This window comes from Canis lupus, chromosome 25, assembly GCF_048164855.1.
Source record: "Canis lupus baileyi chromosome 25, mCanLup2.hap1, whole genome shotgun sequence".
Classification (NCBI taxonomy): Eukaryota; Metazoa; Chordata; class Mammalia; order Carnivora; family Canidae; genus Canis; species Canis lupus.
In genome coordinates, this window is record NC_132862.1 from 35,019,502 (window position 1) to 35,041,128 (window position 21,627).

Consider the following 21,627-nt stretch of genomic DNA (forward strand, 5'->3'; position numbering starts at 1 on the left):
TCCTTCCAGTTTCACTTAAAATGCTGCTTGAATCACTGTTTTAAAGTTCTGCTTGATCCAGGCTTCTAATTCTCATCCTTATCACCATCTTTAGTTTCTTGCAAGGAAAAACAGAATTCATTCCTGAACTTCCTGGGTTCTTTTTTTGTGGCTTCCCACATGTTTGGGCTTGTGTTGCACAGAATTTTCTTGCTTGAGGGTACCCATTGCTGGATCACGCAGAATGGCTGTCCCACTGAATTGAAAACAAAGAATATCTAATTAATTTCTTGATTTATTGGCTTATTTAGTGATGAGTATTCATTTTCTTGATCTCCCATTTTATGAAGAGCATGGCTAAGGGATATAGAAAAAGGGAGTGATCTCAGTGGGTCACAGTCTAGCCAACAGGTTGGACGAGCACTGACAGAATAAAAAGGATTGTAGCTCCTTGTCCTCCCTTCTGCCTTCCACTCAGAGAGGCTCTTGGAGTCCCACTGGGGCAGAGAACGGGGGTGGGTGGGGTGGGTGGGGGGAGACCATTTACTCTTCCCAAGGGCAAAGAAACATAATATGTCAGTCCAGCTCTATAATTAGCCCAGAAGAGTAAAAGGTAACCACAGAAGTTATACACAAAAAACACCTGGAGTGACCAGTGGAATGGGACTCTCTGTCATGCAGATGAACCAATAGCAGAAGTGATATTAGTAATCTATGCATCGATCGATTTCAAATATAGTTGTGGATGGTGGAGAATGGGAGACAGTAGAATGACTAGAGTCTAAGAGGGGATGTACCCAGAGAGCTACTAGGAAGATCAGGGAAATTCTTAAGGAGACAGGGAGAAGTGAGCCAGGCTTTTGAGGATTAAGATTTGGAAACAGGGATCCCTGGGTGGCGCAGCGGTTTGGCGCCTGTCTTTGGCCTAGGGCGCGATCCTGGAGACCCAGGATCGATTCCCACATCGGGCTCCCGGTGCATGGAGCCTGCTTCTCCCTCTGCCTGTGTCTCTGCCTCTCCTTCTCTCTCTGTGACTATCATAAATAAATAAAAATTTAAAAATATATATTTAAAAAAAAAATAAAAAAAAAGATTTGGAAACAATATACACTGAGGCTCCTTGGTGGCTTAGAGACAACACAAGTTGTCCTTATTGTTAATATTAACTGCACATGTAAGGCCAATCAGATGAGGAATCTTAATCATAATCACAAGGTCCTGGAAGGCAAGAAGCCTGTCTGGCTCTCCTTTCAGAAACTTAATCATGTTTAAGCTTCAGTGGACTCTTGCTGTGATTTTTTTTAAAAATATTTTTATGGGTTGCACAATCAAATACTTTGGTGTCTTAAGCAAGAGAATGTGCAAGCTTACATGCTTGCAGTAGTACTTTCTAGCTAAACCTAAAGAATGAAGATGAAAAAGATATTTACTGTTACATTGGATGGGTTGCTTTTTCATGGAAATGAAGAGTGGAATGAATTGAGAATGATTGGACAGGAAAAATTTACCTTTCAAGACTCTTTTGGGGGTCTAAAAATTAAATTGGCCTGAGACAGAGTAACAGAAGAAAATAAAATTTAATTACAAAACATACAGGGGCTGTACTCTGAGAATATGAGGCCCCCAGGCAGTCAGGCCTTTGAGGCTTATATGACTATCCAGAGTTAAAGAGAAGGGAATAGGAGTCTAGGACTTCAACCGAAGGAAGACAAATCACAGGAAGATGAAAAAATGTTCAGCAAACAAATGTTTGTTGGATGATACAAAAACAATGGGACATAGAGAGGAATTTTTTGCTATCTCTGGTGATAACTCCCTACCTGGAGAAAATTTCCTATCTAAAATTTTTTAGATGGTTAGGGGAGAGGCAAAAAGAAAACCTTTTTGAGTCTTTTATTTCTTAAAAAAATAATCAGTTGAATAAATCCAATGCCAAAGAGACACATTTTGAGGTGGCAAATTTTGCTCCTCTATGGTATTGATCTTGGTTACTTGGAAATGAATGAGACTTTTCTTTGACTTTTCCACTGCTGGTATAATAATAATAATAATTAGAAAATGTGTTTCTCTGTTTTTCCTCATAAGTGATGGTGAAAAAAAATGCCAATCATGAGATATTTTGGGTTTTCAAACAGAAAGGATAAAGATTTGGATACCTCTAGTATTTTCAGAGAAACTTGTTTTTGATGAGTTAACTGAAGCTCTTTAGAAGTGACTGTTCATTCAATCTAGCATGATTAGATGTGGGAAGGCCTTGGCTCTGCAGGCCTTGGCTCTTCATCATGGCATTGCACTAACTAGCTGTGACCTAGCAGGTCACTTACCATCTTGTATTTCTAGTTCTTTGGCTAGCACTCAATATGTAACTGTTTATGGAGGTAGCAATGTGCTGGGCACTCACTGGTAGAATGACATTAATAATACATGCTTTGGCAATCTCTCAGAATTGGTGTCGAGTAAATTTGGGTTTAAAAGCCCTTTGAAACATTTATAAACCTCATCCATCTTAGAACAAAAGACTGCAAATCAAAGAAGGAAATTCTTGCCTCATTTAAGACTAGACTTTTAATAACAAAGCTTTTCATTAAATAAATAAATGGAGCAAGACCAAATTGGAGATTGTCATCACAGCAAGCCTGACTTGGTACAAAGAATGGAAACACAGGAGAACCAAACTGGTGTTCATGATTCAGTTGAAGCAAAGTTTCTCTCACTTTCTATGGTCTTGCTGTAATCTCAAGTGTCCCTTTACCGACACACACTTTAGAAATTTTTTCTTTCCTCTCTTTCCATCTTTTTTTTTTTTTTAATTTTTATTTATTCATGATAGGCACACAGTGAGAGAGAGAGAGGCAGAGACACAGGCAGAGGGAGAAGCAGGCTCCATGCACCGGGAGCCTGACGTGGGATTCGATCCCGGATCTCCGGGATCGTGCCCTGGGCCAAAGGCAGGCGCCAAACCGCTGTGCCACCCAGGGATCCCACCATCTTTATGAAGTAACTTGTAGGAACTATGCAAGGTGCTGGGGGTATAAATTAGTTTGGGCCACTTGTAACACACTGAGGGTGTATCTCACATTAACACTCCAGTGTCAGCACCTCAAACAGAGGAGAAGATTCAGGGGAATGCTGGATCCTTTCCTTGTATCTTCTCTGCCATCCCTACAGTGTTGCCCTCATTCAGATGGTTTGAGATGATTTACCACCACACCCACATCTCTTATAGCAGAAAGGAGGAAGGTGAAAGTCAATGGTCTGCCTCTTTCCTTTTAGGACAAAACTTAGAAATTGCATATATGATTTCTGCTTATGTCCTCTGGGAAATGCAGTCTTCATGTTGAGCTGTCATCAGGGAGAGAAGGGGAGAATGAGCTTCAAGGACAACAAGGAATCTCTGGGGTGCAAATATGAACAGGGTATGGTCTTTCCCTAAAAGTTGCTTACTTTGGTGGAAGAAAACAGATTTGTAAATAGGGAATTAAACATATTTTTTTACAACCCTGTGCTGTCATTTATCTCAACACTTTTACCATCTAACATTTTCATCCTATACTCAATGAACAACTGTCATTTCCCCCTCTTTCCAGTCTCTGGCAATCATTATTCCACTTTCTGTGTCTAAGAGTTTGACTACTTTAGATAAGTTATGCAAGTAGAATCATGCAGTGTTGGTCTTTCTGTGACTGTCTTGTTTTACATAGCATAGTATCTTTAAGCTTCATCCATATGACCTTGCTCATAGCCTGTGACAAGATTTCCTTCCTTTTTTCAGACTGAACAACATTTCACTGTATATACATACCACATCTTCATTAGCCACTCATTCAATGATGGACATTTGGATTGCTTCCACCTCTTAGCTACTGTGAATAATACTTCTCTGAACCAGATTGTGAAAATATCCCTTTGAGATCTTACTTTGAATTCTTTTGGATATATACCCAGAAGGAAGGTTGCCAGATTGTATGGCAGTTCTATCTTTAATTTTCTTGCGGAACCTCTACCATTTTCCATAATGGTTTCACCCCTTTACATTCCCACAAATGTGTAAGAGTTTTTCCACAGCCTGTGAACACTTGCTTTTCTGTCTGTTTTCTTGATAGTGTTCATCCTAATGGGTGTGAGGTGGTATCTTGTTGTTTTACCTGTTTTATTTCTTATCAATTCATTGATGGAACCATTCCCCTACCCCTAAGGACCTAAAAGGGTCTGATCTTAAGCCAAAATATTTAACAGACAAAACCATTATCTCCAGTCTCAAAATTTCCCCTGAGGGTGTGTACTAGTACCAAAGAAAACATGAGCCCTAAAACTTCATTCTAACCCCATGAAATCCATTTTTAATGTTATCATAGGGTGTTCGTTTCCTTGCTCAGTCACCACCAGGTAAGATTCTCAGCCAAATCTCAGAAATTATCATTTTCTTCATTCTCCTCTCTGTCTCCTTTTTATTTTAAGCATAGGGGTTTTGACCCTGGGAACTCATGTCCTAGAGGAACTAAAAGCCTACAAGGTCAATCTCTGGGAGCATACACATATCTCACGGTAGGCTGCCTTCCCCACATCCAATCAATCACCAGGTCCCTTTGACCCTTGGTAGTATCTTTAATATCTGCATCCTTTTGATGCCTAAGGCCACTACCATGCTCAACCTGCAGTAGCTCCTGCCCCTGCAGAGCCAAAGTTGACTTGTTTTTTGTCTCACAGATTTGTTTGATTAAGTCTCACCATGACCATCCTTGATTAAACAGCCTCAATGACCCTACTTTGCTGGCAGAATAATGACTCAACTTTTCAACTTTCAAAGCTCTGTGGGTCTGGTCCCTTATGCCACCACCTCCTCTCCCACCCTGCCCCTCCCCCTCCCCTGAGCTACTTACCTTATTTTCCATCAGCAACTTCTCTGTAATGAGAGTAATCTCACAGCTTTAACTCATTCTTCAAGGTTCATTTAAAGCTATAATCATGATAGCTGCCAATCGCCGAACATTTATTATATGCCAGTTGCCAGTTTGCATAGATTCCATCATTTAATTATCACAAAGGCCCTATGAAACCATTTCTATCATCCTCTGGCTTTGGTAGATGGGGAAAATGGAAAATGGAAGGGTAGAGTGATAGGGGCAAGCCCAATTCTCACAAGGACCTGGATTCCTGTCCAGGTGACCTGAGTCCAGAACCCCAGGCTTTAGCCATAATTCTACTACTCACATAATGATGCCTTCCACCTTTCCCATGTTGAGAATTCAATACAGATGAATAATCATTTATTTGGCAAGTGCCAGGCATAAAGCTCTGGAAATGTGGGCAATGGAAATCTGATTAAGGTGATTCCAGCCAGCTTATTGACATGTTCTTCCTCTATGTTCCCAAATTTATTATAGTTGACAGGACATGACACCTTGAACATTGCTATTCATGCACATTTTGTCTCCTCCAATACAGTATTTTTTAAAAATATTTTTGTTTATTTATTTATGAGAGATACACAGAGAGAGAGGCAGAGACATAGGCAGAGGGAAAAGCAGGCTCCACGCAGGGAGCCTGATGTGGGATTCGACAATCCCGGGACTCTAGGATCATGCGCTGAAGGCAGACACTTAACAGCTGAGCCCCCAGGTATCCCTCCTCCAATACACTATTACTGTCTTTTGCTTAGAGGCCTTTCTGTTTGTTTACCTTCTATAAACCAAAGATAAACCCAAAGATATGTTTATTGAATCCAAACGAATTCCACACTTACTTCAACTTGTTCTCTCTTCCCCAGGGAGCTTTCTGGGGACAATGCTCTGTCCTGTTCTTGCTGTAAAACAATGTTATCAACTCACTGGGACCTGGGTCTTTTTCATTTCAGCACCTAATAGTAATAGCTCATTTTTATTATGTAATTTCCTTATTCTAGGCATTTTAACATGAATATATTAATTTAATCCTTACAAAACCATTTTTTAAAAGATATTTTTTTTATTTGAGAGAGACAGAGCATGAGCAGGTAGGGGGCAGAGGGAGAAGGGAAGCCGACTCCCCATTGAGCAAGGAGCCCGATGCAGGACTCAATCCCAAAACCCCGGGATCATGACCTGAGACAAAGAGAGACGCTTAACCAACTGAGCCACCCAGGTGTCCTGAAGTAAACCCACTTTTTTTTTTTTTAAAGATTTTATTTATTTATTCATGAGAGATACACACAGAGAGAGGCAGAGACACAGGCAGAGGGAGAAACAGGCTCCATGTAGGGAGCCTGATGTGGGACTCGACCCCGGGACTCCAGGATCATGCCCTGGGCCGAATGAAGGCAGGCGCTAAACCACTGAGCCACCCAGGGATCCCAGTAAATCCATTTTTATCTCCATTTTGTACAAGAGAAAACTAAAGTCCTATGAGTTAGGTAACTTGCCCATGTTTGCAGGGTCAGGACTGACACTTGGGCTGTTGGCTTCCAGAGTCTGCAATTTTGACTTCCTTTGCCTGGTGCTTCTGCTTTAGTCATCATACTTCCCAGTTGCTCTGTAAATATCTGTTAAACAAATAGACATTGTTTTGAATTCCTGGCACTGCTTTAGGTTTCTTTGTATCTCACTATAAACTGCCTTTATAATATATGTGTTGACTTCCTCCACGGTTATAACTCCAAAGAAGGAAGCAGTTCTTTTGCACTGTTCCAGGTACTTAGTGTAATTGCTGGGTCCCTGAGCGGGTGTTAGAAAAAAATGCTTGATCTAACCCTGGAAGACTGGGCTAGTCTTTATCCATACCTGATCTGTGAGGTATGGCAGGTTCTGGGTACTCTGTTCCCCTGAGGAGAAACTTGAATGTTAGTCTCTGAAAACTGCTCCTTAAGGGAAGAATGACTCCTAGCCCGGAATGAATGAAGAACCTCATCGTGGATCAAATGCCTCGCTCGGTGCACCCACATGCTCCAGGGCCTGTGTCTGTTGAGGGTGAGAACTAGGGAGGCAAGAGACACATCCGGAGGATAGCACTCCTTTCTCAGCCCACTTGTCAGAAACTCATCTCACTCTGGAGAAAATATATGCAAAGGCTTTTGAGATCCTTTTAATGCTGTCAGGAAACTTCCCATGCTTCCTGCCAGGCCTATCTTTCAGCATTTAATTTGGTATTTAATGTAGAAACCAATTTATTATTTTTATTTTTTATTTTTAAAGAATATGTTATTTATTTATTTGAGAGAGATTGAGCAAGATAGAGAGCGCACAAGCACTAGCAGGGGTAGAGGCGGAGGGAGAAGCAGGCTCCCCACTGAGCAGGGAGCCTGATATGGGCCTTGATCCCAGGACCCCAGGATCATGATCTAAGCCAAAGGCAGATGCTTAACCGACTGAGCCACCCAGGTACCCCATAAAAATCAATTTAAAACAATCAAATTAATATCATGTATTTTCCAAAAAGGAGAGTGATAGTTTCCCTCTTCTTCCCCTCCCGAGGCCCCTCTCCTGTTCTAATTAGGTTAAATCTTGATTATTTAATTCTAGTGCTTCCTTTCTAGAAGACGATAGACAAACGAGATCAGAGACCAGTGACCAGGAGTCCTGTAGGCATTAATTTATTAACAAATATTTTTCTCATCTCCAACGTGCCAGACACTGTGCCAGGTGCTGGAGAAATTATAGAGAACAAAACAGGGAAAAACTTACACTCTTTTTAGGATGGTGAAGAAATTGGAAAACACCACAATAGCTACTTCTGACATCTGAAGAGAAAAGAAGGGCTAAATTTTTTATATATGGCTCCCAAAATAAAACTGAGATCAGCAGGTTAAAATAACAAGGCATATATTAGCCATCGCAAGGAATAATTGTCCAAATCTGAACTATTTTTTTCAAGGTAGTGAGTTCCCCATCACTAGGGCTGTCAGACCACTTGACAAGTGTGTTACGTAATGAAAAAAATACACTATATCAGAAAGAGAGTAAAGAAAATTGAGACCTACAGGCCCCATGGGAGTTTGACCCCAGAATGGGATATGCATCTGATAAAGACCTCATTTCCAGATAAGGGTCATGACTAGGAACTGAGGGCCCAGGCTGACTTGTGTGAGCCAACCACATTTCAGTCTACTCTGATCTTCTGGGAGGGGTCCTTAAGTCAGGGCTGTCCCCAAGAGCACATGGCCACTTACTACTGTCTGCCAGAGGACTGGGGACATCAGTGGCAGGAGCCAGGTCCTGACCATCAAGAAGTACTTGATTTCAATGACTTCTCTGCAGAGGGTATCTTCAGGTGAATCTGGAGTCACTTAGTCTCTCAGTCTCTCCTGTGCTCACCAAAAAATGGAGATAATAATGCCTGACACATAGAATCATGGTGCAGATCAAATAAGATCGTAGCACATGTGAAACCTTACGATCTTACTATTTCTGTTATCATGTAGCAATAGCAATAATTCTTATTCTCTTTGACAGTTCTCTTTATGGGACCAGCTGGGGTGAGAAGACTTAGCAACAGGGTTCTCCCTTAGGATCAGAGTAGCCAGCAGGTTTGACTGTGGCTCCAAGTCCCACACTCTGAAGCAAAGTAGCTTTTCTGGGGGCTCTGTAAAGCAGTATTTGGCCCCAGCCTGGGTGAAAACTTGCAACCTCAGGCCAGGAGGGGAATGGGACCCCGGGGAAGCTAGCTTTTGTTCCCTGCCTCTTCTGAGAAGCAGATCTTTGGTGCTAATGATTAAGGGACAACCCAATTTCACCTAAGACCTTATCAGAGTTTTCCATACTCCTGGCTTCTCCCTGCCCCCAGTCCCCTCTCCTGCCTTTGCTCCAGGGGCATTCTCATAGTGTGCGGGCGAGGCTTGCTTGTTCTTTCTTTCTTTAACAACCACCTGAAAGTACCGCCTGCAGGGACCTGGGACTGAGGGTTGCATAAAAGCTCAAAGGAACTTGTGCAGCACAGCTGGGGCCGGCCACATCCCTCCTTACCTTCACGGCCTCCCGTGCTCCCGCTGGCACCATGCTAACCAAGGCCCTGGTACTCACAACCTGGTTCGCCCTCGCTGTGGCTTACCCCGTAATACACCAGGGTAAGTGCACAGTTGGGAAGTCACCATGGGAGAATGAAACTAAAATTCTTTTATAGGGTGTGTGAATGCCATGCCGGGTCTTTCCTCAGGAGAAAGAGAACCGGAGAGACCAGCAGTGAATGTTGTAAAGTGAAATTATAGTGACTTGGTGTTAAGATGGGGATGGGTGGCTGGCCGAGCTCTGAAGCCTTGGACACATCCAGTGGCTAAGCTAAGATGTGGCTTAGGTGCTTACTTAGTATAAAGGTACTAAGTAAGGCTGGGCCAGCTGGGCTTAGGGTGGGTGATGGGCCAACTACTCAGGGTTTACTGTGGTCCTCTTCACTCTTGGGCCCTAGAGAGGCTTTATTCTCTTTAGTGCAGGTTGAAAAGTCCCAGGCTGTATCCTCCTTTTATCCAAGAGTGCAGTTCAAAGGACTTCAGTAACTAATTTGGTCCAATGCAATGGAAATCAGTGGGTCTGGAAACCTGGGGATCACATGGAAAGAGGAAAGAGGTGTCTTCATGAACCAGGCAGAAAGAAAGCTTTCCTCCAAAAGCTTTCCTAATTCTTTCTGAATTCAATTTGAGTTCTCGGGGAAGGGGCGGGGGGAGGTGTGTTCATTCACTGGCATTAAAATAATTACTTTCCCCCATCCTCTTCCTCCCTCTAGTAGTTCTCCAATTATCAGACGCTGAGTTTGGGATTCTTTACTGCGTATGAATGAATGATAAAAGCACAGTGACTAAATTAGAGTGCTAATGATTTTGGCCTCATTGGCAAGGTGCCTCTAACGTGGTCACCTAAGCAGCCTTGGTGACTGAGTATCTTTTCTGTAGCCCAAGAAGAGCCTGGGGGTATGCTCACCAGGCCTACACAGTTATAATGCTCTTATGGTTAGCAAGCCCCCAAATGTCTGGATTGTTCAATCTATGGGAAATACTGGAAAATGAAGTCCTAGACTTCAAAAATATGATAGAAGTAGCCCATTTCAGAGTCCATTCCTTTCTTGTTATGTATCTTGGAAATAGCTATTTTCCTTACTCCCTTTTTTGGTTTTCTGGGACCTGGAAGGATTATAGAGGGGATATCCTTGGAATCTTTATTCTGTTCCAGTCTGACCAATTCACATACAGAGGCACAGTATTAAATGCTTCTTCTTATACTGACACCCTCAAAGGGTGGTGGTATAGGGGCCACTCCTAGGGAGCAGTTAGTCTTCTGCATTTTCTAAGCACTTGGCAGAAGAGAAACTTGGGTTGAGACCATTTATTTTTTATTTTTATTTATTATTATTATTTTTTGAGACCATTTTTGATTCACTATACCTTTTTATGCTCCAGGTTTTCCTCAGGAAGAGATCTAGCTTGGAATGGTGTAGAGATGGTGAAAATATTCTTCCTAGAAAGTACTTAAACTATTGTTTGTTTGTTTTTTTGGCTCCTCTAGAATTCATTACTGACCTAGACTTGATCACTGACCTTGAGTTGCTTAATGAACTTGAGTTGATTAATGCCTTTGAGTTGACCGCTGGACTAGAGTCCACTGCTGACCTAGAGTCGACCACCCAAGAGTCCCCTACCCACCTGGAGTTGTCCACCACCACAGAGTCCACCATGACTCCGGGGTCCCCCACCAACCTCGAGCCCACTGCCACCCTGGAGTCTACCGCCGACCAGGAGTCCACAGCAACCCCAGAGTCCCCCACTGACCTGGTGTCTACTGCCACCCCAGAGTCCACTGCCACTCCAGAATCCCCCACCAACCTGGAGTCCACCACCACTCTAGAGTCTACCGCTGACCAGGAGTCCACAATGACCCCAGAGTCCCCCACTGACTTGGAGTCCACTGCCACCCCGGAGTCCTCCACCAACCTGCAGTCCACCGCCACCCCAGAGTCCATCACCGACCTGGAGTCCACTACCACCACTCCAGAGACCCCGGCCAACCTGGAGTCCACCGCTATCCCAGAGTCCGCCACTGACCTGGAGTCAACCACTAACCTAGTCTCCATTAGTGATGTAGAATCTACCACAGATGTGCATTTTGAGAATGCACAAACTTTCGGTAGGTGATGGTTTTGGCTTTAGAGGGGCCTGGGCAGGAGTTAGTGGGCTTCCATTTTTTGCATCCAAAAGAAAAAACCTGCTTTCCTCCAGTGTACTTGGTTCCCCAATGTAAGCTTATGATCATACCCATCTTCATTTTCTTGTCCTAGAATTATCTACTGAGGTGGAATCAAACATTCATAGCTTTGAGGAAGCAACCACTAAAGCCACTGGTAAGGATTTCTAACTTGAAAATGCAGAAATTTCTTCTTCCCTCCCTCTCTTTCCTTGTTTATAGCTTATTGCATAGAAATTTCCTATAGTAACATAGCTTTGGGCATACTTTTGCTGCTTTGAGGTAGAGTAAATTTTGTCAAAAGTTCTCTGAAACTTGAGGAAAATTCAAGCATTTTCCCAGAGTATCAGGGATTGGAATTGGTTGAATGCCAACATAGCTCCATCCCAGAGGTCTGCCCAGACCTAACCAGGATCAGCCTTCTGGGCTTCTCAAAGGGGAGGTGCTCCTTGGTGTCTCGAATGAATCAAAGGATGTGGTGGCCAAAATTTTCTTTTTCTAGTTCATTATAATTCAATTTATGTAGATAACTTTTTGAGAGAAGATTATGGCAAATGTAAATCTTATTTGAACATAGACTGAACAAAAGAGAAAAGGAATTTGAAAGCTTCATGAATTAAGCAGTGGTCCTGTCTCTGCCCATCCCTCTTTCAAGTCTCCACTTTCTTTCATTTTTTTGTCTTCCACTTAGCCAAGGGGCCATAAGATTCAATGCCTTCTATCTCCACAAACAAACCCTGATACTTTAAGGGATGCCTGGGATTTTTGCTAAGAAAGGCTCTTGGGTCTTACCTACAAAAGCAAATCTCTATACAATCTGATTCTTGTGTCTACAAATAGTAGCTAACATTTATTGAGATCTACTATATTATAGCACTGCTTTAAGTGTATTGTGGTATTGCAGGTAGTAGTTGGAGGAATCTAGAAACTGTGTATTACTGAAAAGGCCTATTAAAAAAAGATTGTTTCCTTGGCTTTAACATCTTTCTCTTTTACTGTCTTCCTTGAAGACTATACATCGTTTGCAACATGCAGCTCTACTTAGATATTGTGTTCTAACTTCCCAAATTATAGTAGTTGATTAAATAATTAATCTACATTAATGATAGCTCCCCTTGCCCCATAGGGCATTAGGAAAAATCTCATGTTTGACTACAAGATCCATCTGGTCATTTCTGCTAATATACTGGGCCCCATACCTCCTTTCTGACAGTGGAAATTATCAATAAAATGAGACTCTGTTTTTTTGCTCTGTATAATGCATTTACTTATTTAACTTTTTTCCAGTTTTATTGAAATATAATTGACATATAACATTGTATAAGTTTAAGGTGTACAACGTAGTGATTTAATGTAAATATATATTGAGAAGTTTTAATTTTTAATAGGAAGAAAAAAATCCATGGAGGGTCCAGCCTTTTAAATTAAGAAACTTATTCCTTTATTTCTAGAAAGTGTCACTGCTGCTCATTCAGAAGAGCCCATCACTAGAGGACCAGGTAAGGCCAAACATCTTTGTCTTTTTTTGCCTATGCTTGGTCTTTGAGGGATTTTTTTTCTTGGGAGGCTTTCCAGGACAGACTCAAGAAGTAGGACTCTAGTAGGGACTCTGCCTATGTTTACACTCTTCTCACTCAAGTGCCATGTTTGCTCAGCTTCTGGGGGAGAAGAGGGGAATCCAATTCTTACACATGAAGGTATGACCAGTTCAGGTGCTGTTTTCAGGGACTTATGAGTGAATGTAACCTTTTAACCAGATGCTCTTCATGGAGTGCATCTGTGTTCCATTTCTACCGGTAAGAATTGAGGCATGCAGAGTGCCTTGGCAGTTGGGAGAAGGAAGTTTTGGGTGCCACAGACTTAGTGGAGGTGTCTGTTTACCAGGGCTACTTGAGGCCATTAGCTGAATGCTAGACATACTACTGTGTGTGATCCTTATTGAAGTAAATAAAATCATTTCTTTACTTAATTGCAGAAGAGCCTGGAACTTCTGTGGGAAGCAACGAGTCCATCTCAGTACTTTTTTGTAAGTTTCTGCTCTCTTGCCCTGATTCCTTAACAGGGGTTTGATCCCATTTTCGGTGTTGGTTTTCATACACTGGGAAGGGAGTCCAAACTTACAACTTCTAGATTCTCAGATCAGTTAGAAAAGTTTACATGGAGTGCCAAGGTAACCTTTTCCCTCTCTGAAGTTTATCTTGCAAGCCTAACTGTCTGGATGTTCAGCAACCAAATAGGAATACGATAAACAAGTCCTTTCCCTTGAATTTTCCAAGATTCCATTTTTCCTGTCTATCTTGGGCACGGATTCAAGTTCAGTATGTGGAATCTTTTTTAAGGGAGAGCCTGAAGAGAAGGCATCAGATTTGCCAATGCACAGAACATATAATTCAGTTAAAAACTATAAAGACTTGGAGCTCTGAATCAAGAGCTCCCAGTTTTAATAGGTGGCCTTACTTTTGGCTTTTTTTGGAAACCTCTAAAATGGTTTCTTCGTGAAGTAAAATGGCTATCTGGACAGTGTGTAAGTATGTCCCTTCAGGCACAAGGTGATGTAGGGAGAATAAGGAGTTTACATTTTAAAGAAATTAAGTCACACATGCAAAGTCACAGTGGGCAGTGGGAAAGATGGGTCTGATCTTTTGAACACAAGTTTCTCTTGGTAACTCCTATTTTTTTTTTTTAATTTAGAAAATGAAGAAGACTTGCCATTAGTTATGAACATCACTCTCATCACTCTACTAACCACAACTCTCTAAAAATATTCTGAACTTCTGAACAAGGCTTCCATTCCATTATAGGAGACCAAATAACTGCAAAGGTCTAGTAAGATGTAAAATGTACCAGCTGAGGATAAACAGAGTGGTGAGAGTTATATCCACACAGAGGAGGGGTATCTCTTAACCATGTCCCATTACATAGGGGCTCAATAAATTTTTTTTGGAATTGAATTTTGAGAGAGGTTTTTATTTTATGAAGGAACAGATTGCCTAGTTGTCTGGGGTTAGTACCAATAATCACTTTATTTCTCTCTGGTAGATACTTTATAACCAGGCTCCTACCCTTAGTGGTTCCAGGAAAGCATGGAATCAACTATGAAAAGTATATTAGTTTTCTTATTTCTGCTATAACGAATTACTGCAAATTTAGTAGCTTAAAACAACACAGACCTATTATTTTACAGTTTTGTAGCTCAGAAGTCTGAAGGCATCTCACTGGGTTAAAAACACATTGAGGAAGAAAAAGCGTCAGTGGGGCCGAGTTCTTTTCTGGAAGGATCTATTTTCTCACCTACTTTCATCTTAAAAACCAGCAATAGCTGGTTGATTCTTATTATGACACTGACTACTGCCTGCCTCTTCCACATTTAAAGACCCTAAGAACACATTGGGCCCCACCGGGGATAACCTGGGATAATCTCTAATCTCAATTGATTAGCAACTTTAATCCCCTTTGCCATGCAATTTAACATATTCACTGATTCTGGGAATTAGGTGAGCATTTTTGTGAGACCATTCTTCTTCATACCACAGACAGGATAGGACATCTCACTCTAAAGCTGGTTTAGTTCAGTGCAAGATGGAGACAATTTCCCATGCTTTTTTATATTTACACTAGATTTTTAAGAGAGGATATATATGAATTCATGTAAAATTAGTTGGCATCTGTTTGTACTTTGCAGTATGCATATGCAATAGTGTAAATGACAAGGTAAAATGGCAGAAATTCAGACTAGAAAGTGGGGAGAAACAGATTTTAGGTGTATCTCTGCCATGTGTGAACCCCAGGCGCTTTTTGGAAAATGAGTCAGTTATACCAGGTTGATGAAAACTTACTTTTTTCTTGTTAATATATTTCAAAAAATAATACACCAATGTTTGGGATTGTTAATTTAAAGAATTTGTAGCTGGGTCATCTGGGTGACTCAGCTGGTTAAGCCTCTGCCTTTGGGTCAGATCATGATCCTGGGGTTCTGGGATTGAGACACTGGTCGGGCTCCCTGCTCAACTGGGAGTCTGCTTCTCCCCCTGCCACTCGCTTTGCTCATGCTTGCACTCTCTCTCTCTGAAATAAAATAAAATCTTAAAAAAAAAAAAAAAGAATTAGTAGTTTACTAACCTGTCTCAGGGAAAATTATTCCATGCTTTCCAGTGATTGTTATACAACATGCAATAAATCCCTCACTCTTATGATGAGCTTGTACAAGAGCACGTCAGATTTTAGGATTCTTTGTCCTAGCTCCAGCAAGCCACTTATCTCAGGTCTTTTCCTCTAAGTAGGAAAGTAGTTCCAAGGCCTCTGCTGATTCCTTTCAAGATGATAAATCTATTTCTGTTTTATCAGTTACTATTTTTCCAATTTTTCTTCCCATTTTCTTCTTAGTTTCAAGTAGATTTCAGTATGGACTTTTAGGATGGGTGGTTGAAATGGTTTGTGAAATTAAGCCAGGAAAAGAGTTAGTGAACTCAAAATAGGCACTCATTAGTATCTATCTAGGATAGAAAAAAGATTTCATTTCAAATTCTAACTGATAAGTTAAAGGTGGCTGCTTAGAGAATAATGAGGTGAGTACCAAACCTGGAGACTAGTAGAAGGGGAATTTGTAACATGTGTGCTGAGTATTTTGCTGATCCTGGTAGAAGTGTCATTGAAGTGATGGGTTTAGATGTGGTCATTTAGGGAGGAGTATACACACTGGAGGATTAAGGCACCTAAGACAGCCCTAAGGAAACTTGATGACACACAGAGCAAGCAAATGACAAGGAGCCCCACACAATTACTGCCCTAATGATAGGGGGTACCACTGAAGCCTTGCCTGTGCCAGGCAGGGCTGAGCTGAGAGCTTTACTAAGTTATTTATACCATGTACAAGTTTTGTATATTATTAATTATATACAATTTATTGCACCCTAAAATAAATAAATGGTATTTGTGAAATGTATGAACAAATATAAATATTGCACCAGTTTTGGTAACAGTATAAGCTATTATATTTCTGTAATCCAGGAACACACAATTTTCAAATATTTGGTTTACATTTACTGTAGTGATTTATATGGTGGGGCTTAAATCTGCCATTTTACTTTTTGGTTTTCCTTTTTTCTTTCTTTTTTTTTTTTTACTATTTTCTATGTCTTGACTTGTGAGTTGCTTGAACATTTTTAAAAAATTCCATTTTGAAAAAAAAATTCCATTTTGGTTTCTCTATATATTTTTTAAAGATTTTATTTATTTATTCATGAGAGACACAGAGAGAGAAAGAGGCAGAAACATAGGCAAAGGGAGAAGCAGGCTCCACACAGGGAGCCTGATGTGGGATTCGATCCCAGGACTCCAGGATCACACCTTGGGCCAAAGGCAGACGCTAAACCGCTGAGCCACCCAGGTGTCCCTCTATAATATTTTTGAGTGTATTTCTTTGTACAGATTTATTTTAGTGGTTGTGTAGGTGTTACATTATAGGCACATAATTTATCACAGTCTGCTATGGTCAACATTTTAGTCAGTGAAGTAGAGAAATCTTACCCCCTTGTCTCCATTTACCTTCCTCTGTTTATAATTGCCTTAAATATTACTCTGCATACACTTAAAACCATAATCCATAGTGTTATCATTTCTACTTCAAGTGTCAAACATTTAGAAAACTCAAGAGAAGAGAAAAGATGTATTTTATTTGCCCACATTTTCCCCTTTCCATGATTTTCTTCCTTCTTGATGTTTCATAATTCCTTCTATTAGGACTTCCTTCTGTTTGGAGAAATTCCTTTAGCCAGTCTTTTAAGGTAGGTCTGCTGGTGACAAATTCTCTTATTTACCTTCAACCAGTATCTTTATTTCCCTTCTATTCCTAGAAGATAAATTCACCATATATTGAAATCAGAATTGACAGTTCTTTTCTTTCAGCACTTAAAACATATGCCACTTCTTTCTGGCTTTCTTTCTTTTTTTTTTAAAATAATGATTTCTGCTATCATTTGTATTCCATTTCCCTTATAGACAAGTTGTTTCTCTTGCTGCTTTCAACATTATTTTCTTTGTCAGTATTTTCAGATGTTTCTGTGTCTTGGTATGGGTTTCTTTGAGTTTATCTTGGTTGGAGTCTGCTTGCCTTTTTGATTCCTTAAGTTTACATCTTTTGCCAAATTTGGGAAGTTTGCAACCATTACTACTTGGAGTTTTCTCTCAGGCATGACCTCTTTCTCTTCTCTTCCTGGGACTCAGATAACAGGCATAATAAACTTTTCTTACAATACTACAGGATCCTAAGATTCTGTTAGTTTTTTTTTTTTTTTAATTTTAGTTTATTTCCTCTTTGTTGTTCAGACTGGGTAATTTCTATTGTTCTATCTTCCAGTTCATGGATTCTTCCCTCAGCTATTGAACCCATCCATTAAATTTTAAAAATTTGGTTATTGTAATTTTCAATTTCAATTTTCTAAAATTTCCTTTTGGTTCCTTTATGTGTTTCAGTCTCATTTTTGAGACTTTTTGTTTCTTTGCTAGGTTTTAAAAATTCATTTTAAGCATGTTTGTAATTGCTCATTGAAGCATTTTTATGACATCTGCTTGAAAATCTGTGTCAGATAATTACAATATCTGAAAACATTTTTCATCCCCTTTCTTCTCAAAGACCATACTCAAACAAAAACAATAGGAAACAGAAATGCAAACACTATTTTTGCTAAGAGGGTTATAGGACATTTTAGGACAATTATAAGCCACAATATATGAAGACTAAAAACAGACGGAATGGTTAATGATGTAACAGAAAGGAGAAAGATAATACTCAAGTACCTGTAGAAATCTGGTTAGGGGAAAGTGATACCAAATAGAAGTATTCCAGCTGTCCTCATAGAGTGCTGGCTAGGCTCAAGGACTGTGGACACAGGTGCTCTGAAGATTAGATTGAAGTTGGGGTAGTGGTGGTAAAACAGGTGGCAGGAAATAGATTCTTATCCTCCCTTATTCCAATTCGAGAGAGAGATGTATTCTCTAGAAAACTGAACCAGAGAGGTTTGGGACTTGGGATAGCTGTCACTGAAGAAGATATGAGTGAGATATGTTCTAAAAGCAGGGCAAAAAATTAAAATATATATGTATGTACAAAATATTAAAAAAATACATATATTATATATATATTTTTTATTTATTTATGGTAGTCGCACAGAGAGAGAGAGAGAGAGGCAGAGACACAGGCAGAGGGAGAAGCAGGCTACATGCACGGGGAGCCCGATGTGGGATTCGATCCCGGGTCTCCAGGATCGCGCCCTGGGCCAAAGGCAGGCGCCAAACCGCTGTGCCACCCAGGGATCCCCTATAAAATATATTGTATATATGTATAGAATATATATGTATATATATACAACCACTAAAACATAAAACATATTGTACATATATAAAAGTAGGCAAAAAAATTTTAGGGCAATTGAGTGAAATGAATGGAGAGATGCTCAACATCTTACCCTGGCCAGCTCCCAAGTGCCAGTAGTGAAGATTATTCCTGCCAAGCAGCAGACAAGAAGATTCTTCTGAAGTCTTACAGTGTTCTCAGAGATAGCATCTGGAGGTAAGTCTTCGACAAAATAGCTATCAGGCCACTTGGTCATACTACTGAGGTGCACATGTTTCTACAAAACTCTTACAATGCATACAGGTTTCCTGATTATCTGTGTCTATTTTTTTTTTTTTTTTATGAAAAGAAAGCAGAGAATCACCAGACATTTTGAAAAATCTCCATCAAATAACACTTAAGAAACACTAAAAGGGGGGGACGCCTGGGTGGCTCAGTGGTTGATCATCTGCCTTTAGCTCAGGGCATGATCCTGGAGTCTTGGGATTGAGTCCCACATCTGGCCTCCCACATGGAGCCTGGTTCTCTCTCTGCCTGTGTCTCTGCCTCTCTATCTCTCTGTGTCTCTCATGAATAAATAAATGAAATCTTAAAAAAATAAAAAGGAATTATTAAAAAAAGAATAAAAGAAACACTAAAGGGAATTCAGAGGAAACAAAAAACATGAAGAATAGAGGAAACATTTAAGAAACTACATATACTAAGATACTACATAATATATTCTGAGGGATAAGAATAGATACTGTTCCTTACAACAAAAATAGGATGCTACTAAATAAAGAATCACTCAGGGGTGCCTGGCTGGCTCAGTTGGAAGAGCATGGAACTCTTTATCTTGCAGTGGTGAGTTCAAGCCCCATGATGGGTTTGGAGATTACTAAAAATAATAAAAACTTAAAAAAAGAAAAGAATCCATCAGAAAACAGAAATATTGACATGTACATTTAGTTGATAAGTTCAATAGAAGATAAAATTAAGGAACTCTCCTATAAAATCGGTAGGTGAGAAAAGGAATAAGAAAATTCAATTCACACAAATTTCAAAGAAAATAGAAAACAGTGGGAAAGAAATTATCAATGACATGCTGCAGAAACTGTCCAGTGATTACCCACAGGCTCACACTTAGCATTTGCGAGGGCCCCTGTGGGAGTATGAATGGAGGCCTGCATAGGCTATCTCTAAATATGCACAAGTTATAAACTGAGCAAGACCTTAGGTTTAAGCCACATATCCACCCAAGTCTGCTGCCTTTTCCTTGGAGATCGCCCATTTGAACAAACCTAGAGACTAAAGGAGCCATGTGTTTCCCTGCATCACCCTTGCTCCTGCAAACTGAGAGGTGGCGATGGAGCAGAGTGTTTACAGGAACAACAGAGGGGAAGCTGTTCTGAGTCCAGGGCTGACTTGGTCAAGCTTCTGTGGAAACCTGGTAGGCAAGTTTTTCTCCCTCTAGCCTCATTCCTGATTTAGGATTTCCAGAAAGTTTCAAACACCTCCAGAATCGGTATCATTGAACACAGGAGTGGCCGATAGCACAGTTTCCAAGGGGTTGTGGGTGGGAGAACCTGTCTGCCTTGTCTCTGGTACCCCAAGGCAGAACCTGTGAATTGTTTCTCTTGACGCTTTCTCAATCCTGCATTCTCAGGCTTGAAGGGCCCTAGTTTAGCCTTTCTCCTTCTCCCATCATTCTTGTTTTTTAACAGTATACTTGATGAGCTTTTTCTAATGAGTGAAAAGAAAGAACAATGCCTTTGGTTTCGGTATTTGTGTGAGGCCCCTTCTAAATTGCAGGGCCCGGTGCAGGGAGCCATCTTGGAATACAGTGCACAGTACAACAAATGGAAAAACAATGCACATTAACATATATCTAATTAAATTTTAGGGATAAAAAGATGATCCTGAAGATTTCAGTGAGCAAGATAGTCATATGTAATGAACTGAGAGTCAGCATGATAATGGAACAGTGGAATGGTGTCAGAAAGATTCTACATAAACATCATTTTCAGTCTTACATTCAATCAGGGTATGGGTTGGGTGTGGGGGTAGACTAGAGTCATTCTCAGACATGAAAGATATCGAGATATTTTGCCTCTCACGCACTCATGCACTCATTTGCAAGAAGATAAGGCATGGTGTGCTTTCACCAAAACAAAAAAAAAAAAAACAAAAAAAACCACAAAAAATACAAAAATAGGAAGGCATTAACTCAAGATATCCATCATTTTACCTGATGTGGTTTGAAGTGGTGGGGTTCAGAGCCTATGGTCAAGGAAGAATACTTGAGATGTCTTTGGTGCACAAAGGTGATTTTATTAAAGCACAGGGACAGGACCCATGGGCAGAAAGGGCAGTTGCCCCAGGACTGTGAGGGGCAATTGACTATATACAGTGGAGTTGGGGGAGGTAAAGATAAGGGTAGTTTCCAGAAGGACTTTCATATGCTAAAGAAGACTCATAGGATCCTGGAAGGATAATAGTCAAGCTAAGGTCATTTTTTCCCTCTAGCAAGGCATTCACTTTAAGGCAGTTGGGAGTTTCCCGGAGAAATGCTATACTCTGCCTGTCTCAAGTGCCTGTCCCTGGGCTATGGATTATAAGGACCTTTAATTTCATCTATATTTTCTTCTGCCTTTGTTCTCATCTCTCTACTTAAAAGGGAGAAAAGAAAATCTCCAAAAAAAAAAAAAAAAGCAAATTATTTTACAGGTTTGATGGTGAGGAAAATTGAGGTGAGGAACTTTGCTCATCTAGTTGGAGGTTGCAGGACAGCTTATGTTTATTTATTTTTATAAAAATTTTATTTATTTACTTGAAAGAGAGAGAGAACACAAAAGGGGAGGGGCAGGAGGAGAGGAAGAGGCAGGCTCCCAGCCAAGCAGAATGCTGGACTAGATCCCAGAACCCCAGGATCACGACCTGAGTGAAGGCAGACGCTTAACCACTGAGCCATCAGGAACTCTGGCTTAGATGTTTAAAAAAAGGAAAAAGATAATTATTAACTCTTGGGAAAACAAAAAGTTTGGGGATGAAATAATACAAATGTAATTAACAGGTGATGTTAGATGTAGAGTTGATGTTGGTGACTATAGGATTTAACAATAAACAAAGGCAAAAATATTTTTTGTTAAAAAAAAATTCCCACCAAAGAATCTTCAGCAT

At 40.4% G+C, this 21,627-nt stretch overlaps 1 protein-coding gene, 1 long non-coding RNA gene and 1 pseudogene across 2 annotated transcripts; 2 read left to right on the top strand and 1 right to left on the bottom strand.

Moving 5' to 3' along the window:
* Positions 1–8,945, bottom strand: part of LOC140616704 (uncharacterized) — a 124,046-nt pseudogene extending 115,101 nt beyond the window's left edge.
* On the top strand, positions 8,944–13,031 carry LOC140616705 (uncharacterized). Its single transcript, XM_072797425.1, has 5 exons — positions 8,944–9,013; positions 10,443–11,060; positions 11,212–11,274; positions 12,569–12,616; positions 12,919–13,031. The coding sequence occupies exons 1-5, from the start codon at positions 8,944–8,946 to the stop codon at positions 13,029–13,031; spliced, it is 912 nt and encodes a 303-aa protein (XP_072653526.1).
* A 58-nt stretch (positions 13,032–13,089) lies between these two features.
* Positions 13,090–14,068, top strand: LOC140616877 (uncharacterized). The gene is made up of 2 exons (XR_012017204.1): positions 13,090–13,143; positions 13,809–14,068. It is a non-coding gene; the product is annotated as an uncharacterized lncRNA (long non-coding RNA).
* Positions 14,069–21,627: the final 7,559 nt, after the last annotated feature.

What these genes read in the sequence shown, in the direction of transcription:
- LOC140616705 (XM_072797425.1), top strand. Translation starts at nt 8,944, where the DNA reads ATGCTAACCAAGGCCCTGGTACTCACAACCTGGTTCGCCCTCGCTGTG. An exon ending in TTACCCCGTAATACACCAGG is followed by an intron (nt 9,014 to 10,442) that starts GTAAGTGCACAG and finishes TGGCTCCTCTAG; the next exon opens with AATTCATTACTGACCTAGAC. An exon ending in GCCCATCACTAGAGGACCAG is followed by an intron (nt 12,617 to 12,918) that starts GTAAGGCCAAAC and finishes TCTACCGGTAAG; the next exon opens with AATTGAGGCATGCAGAGTGC.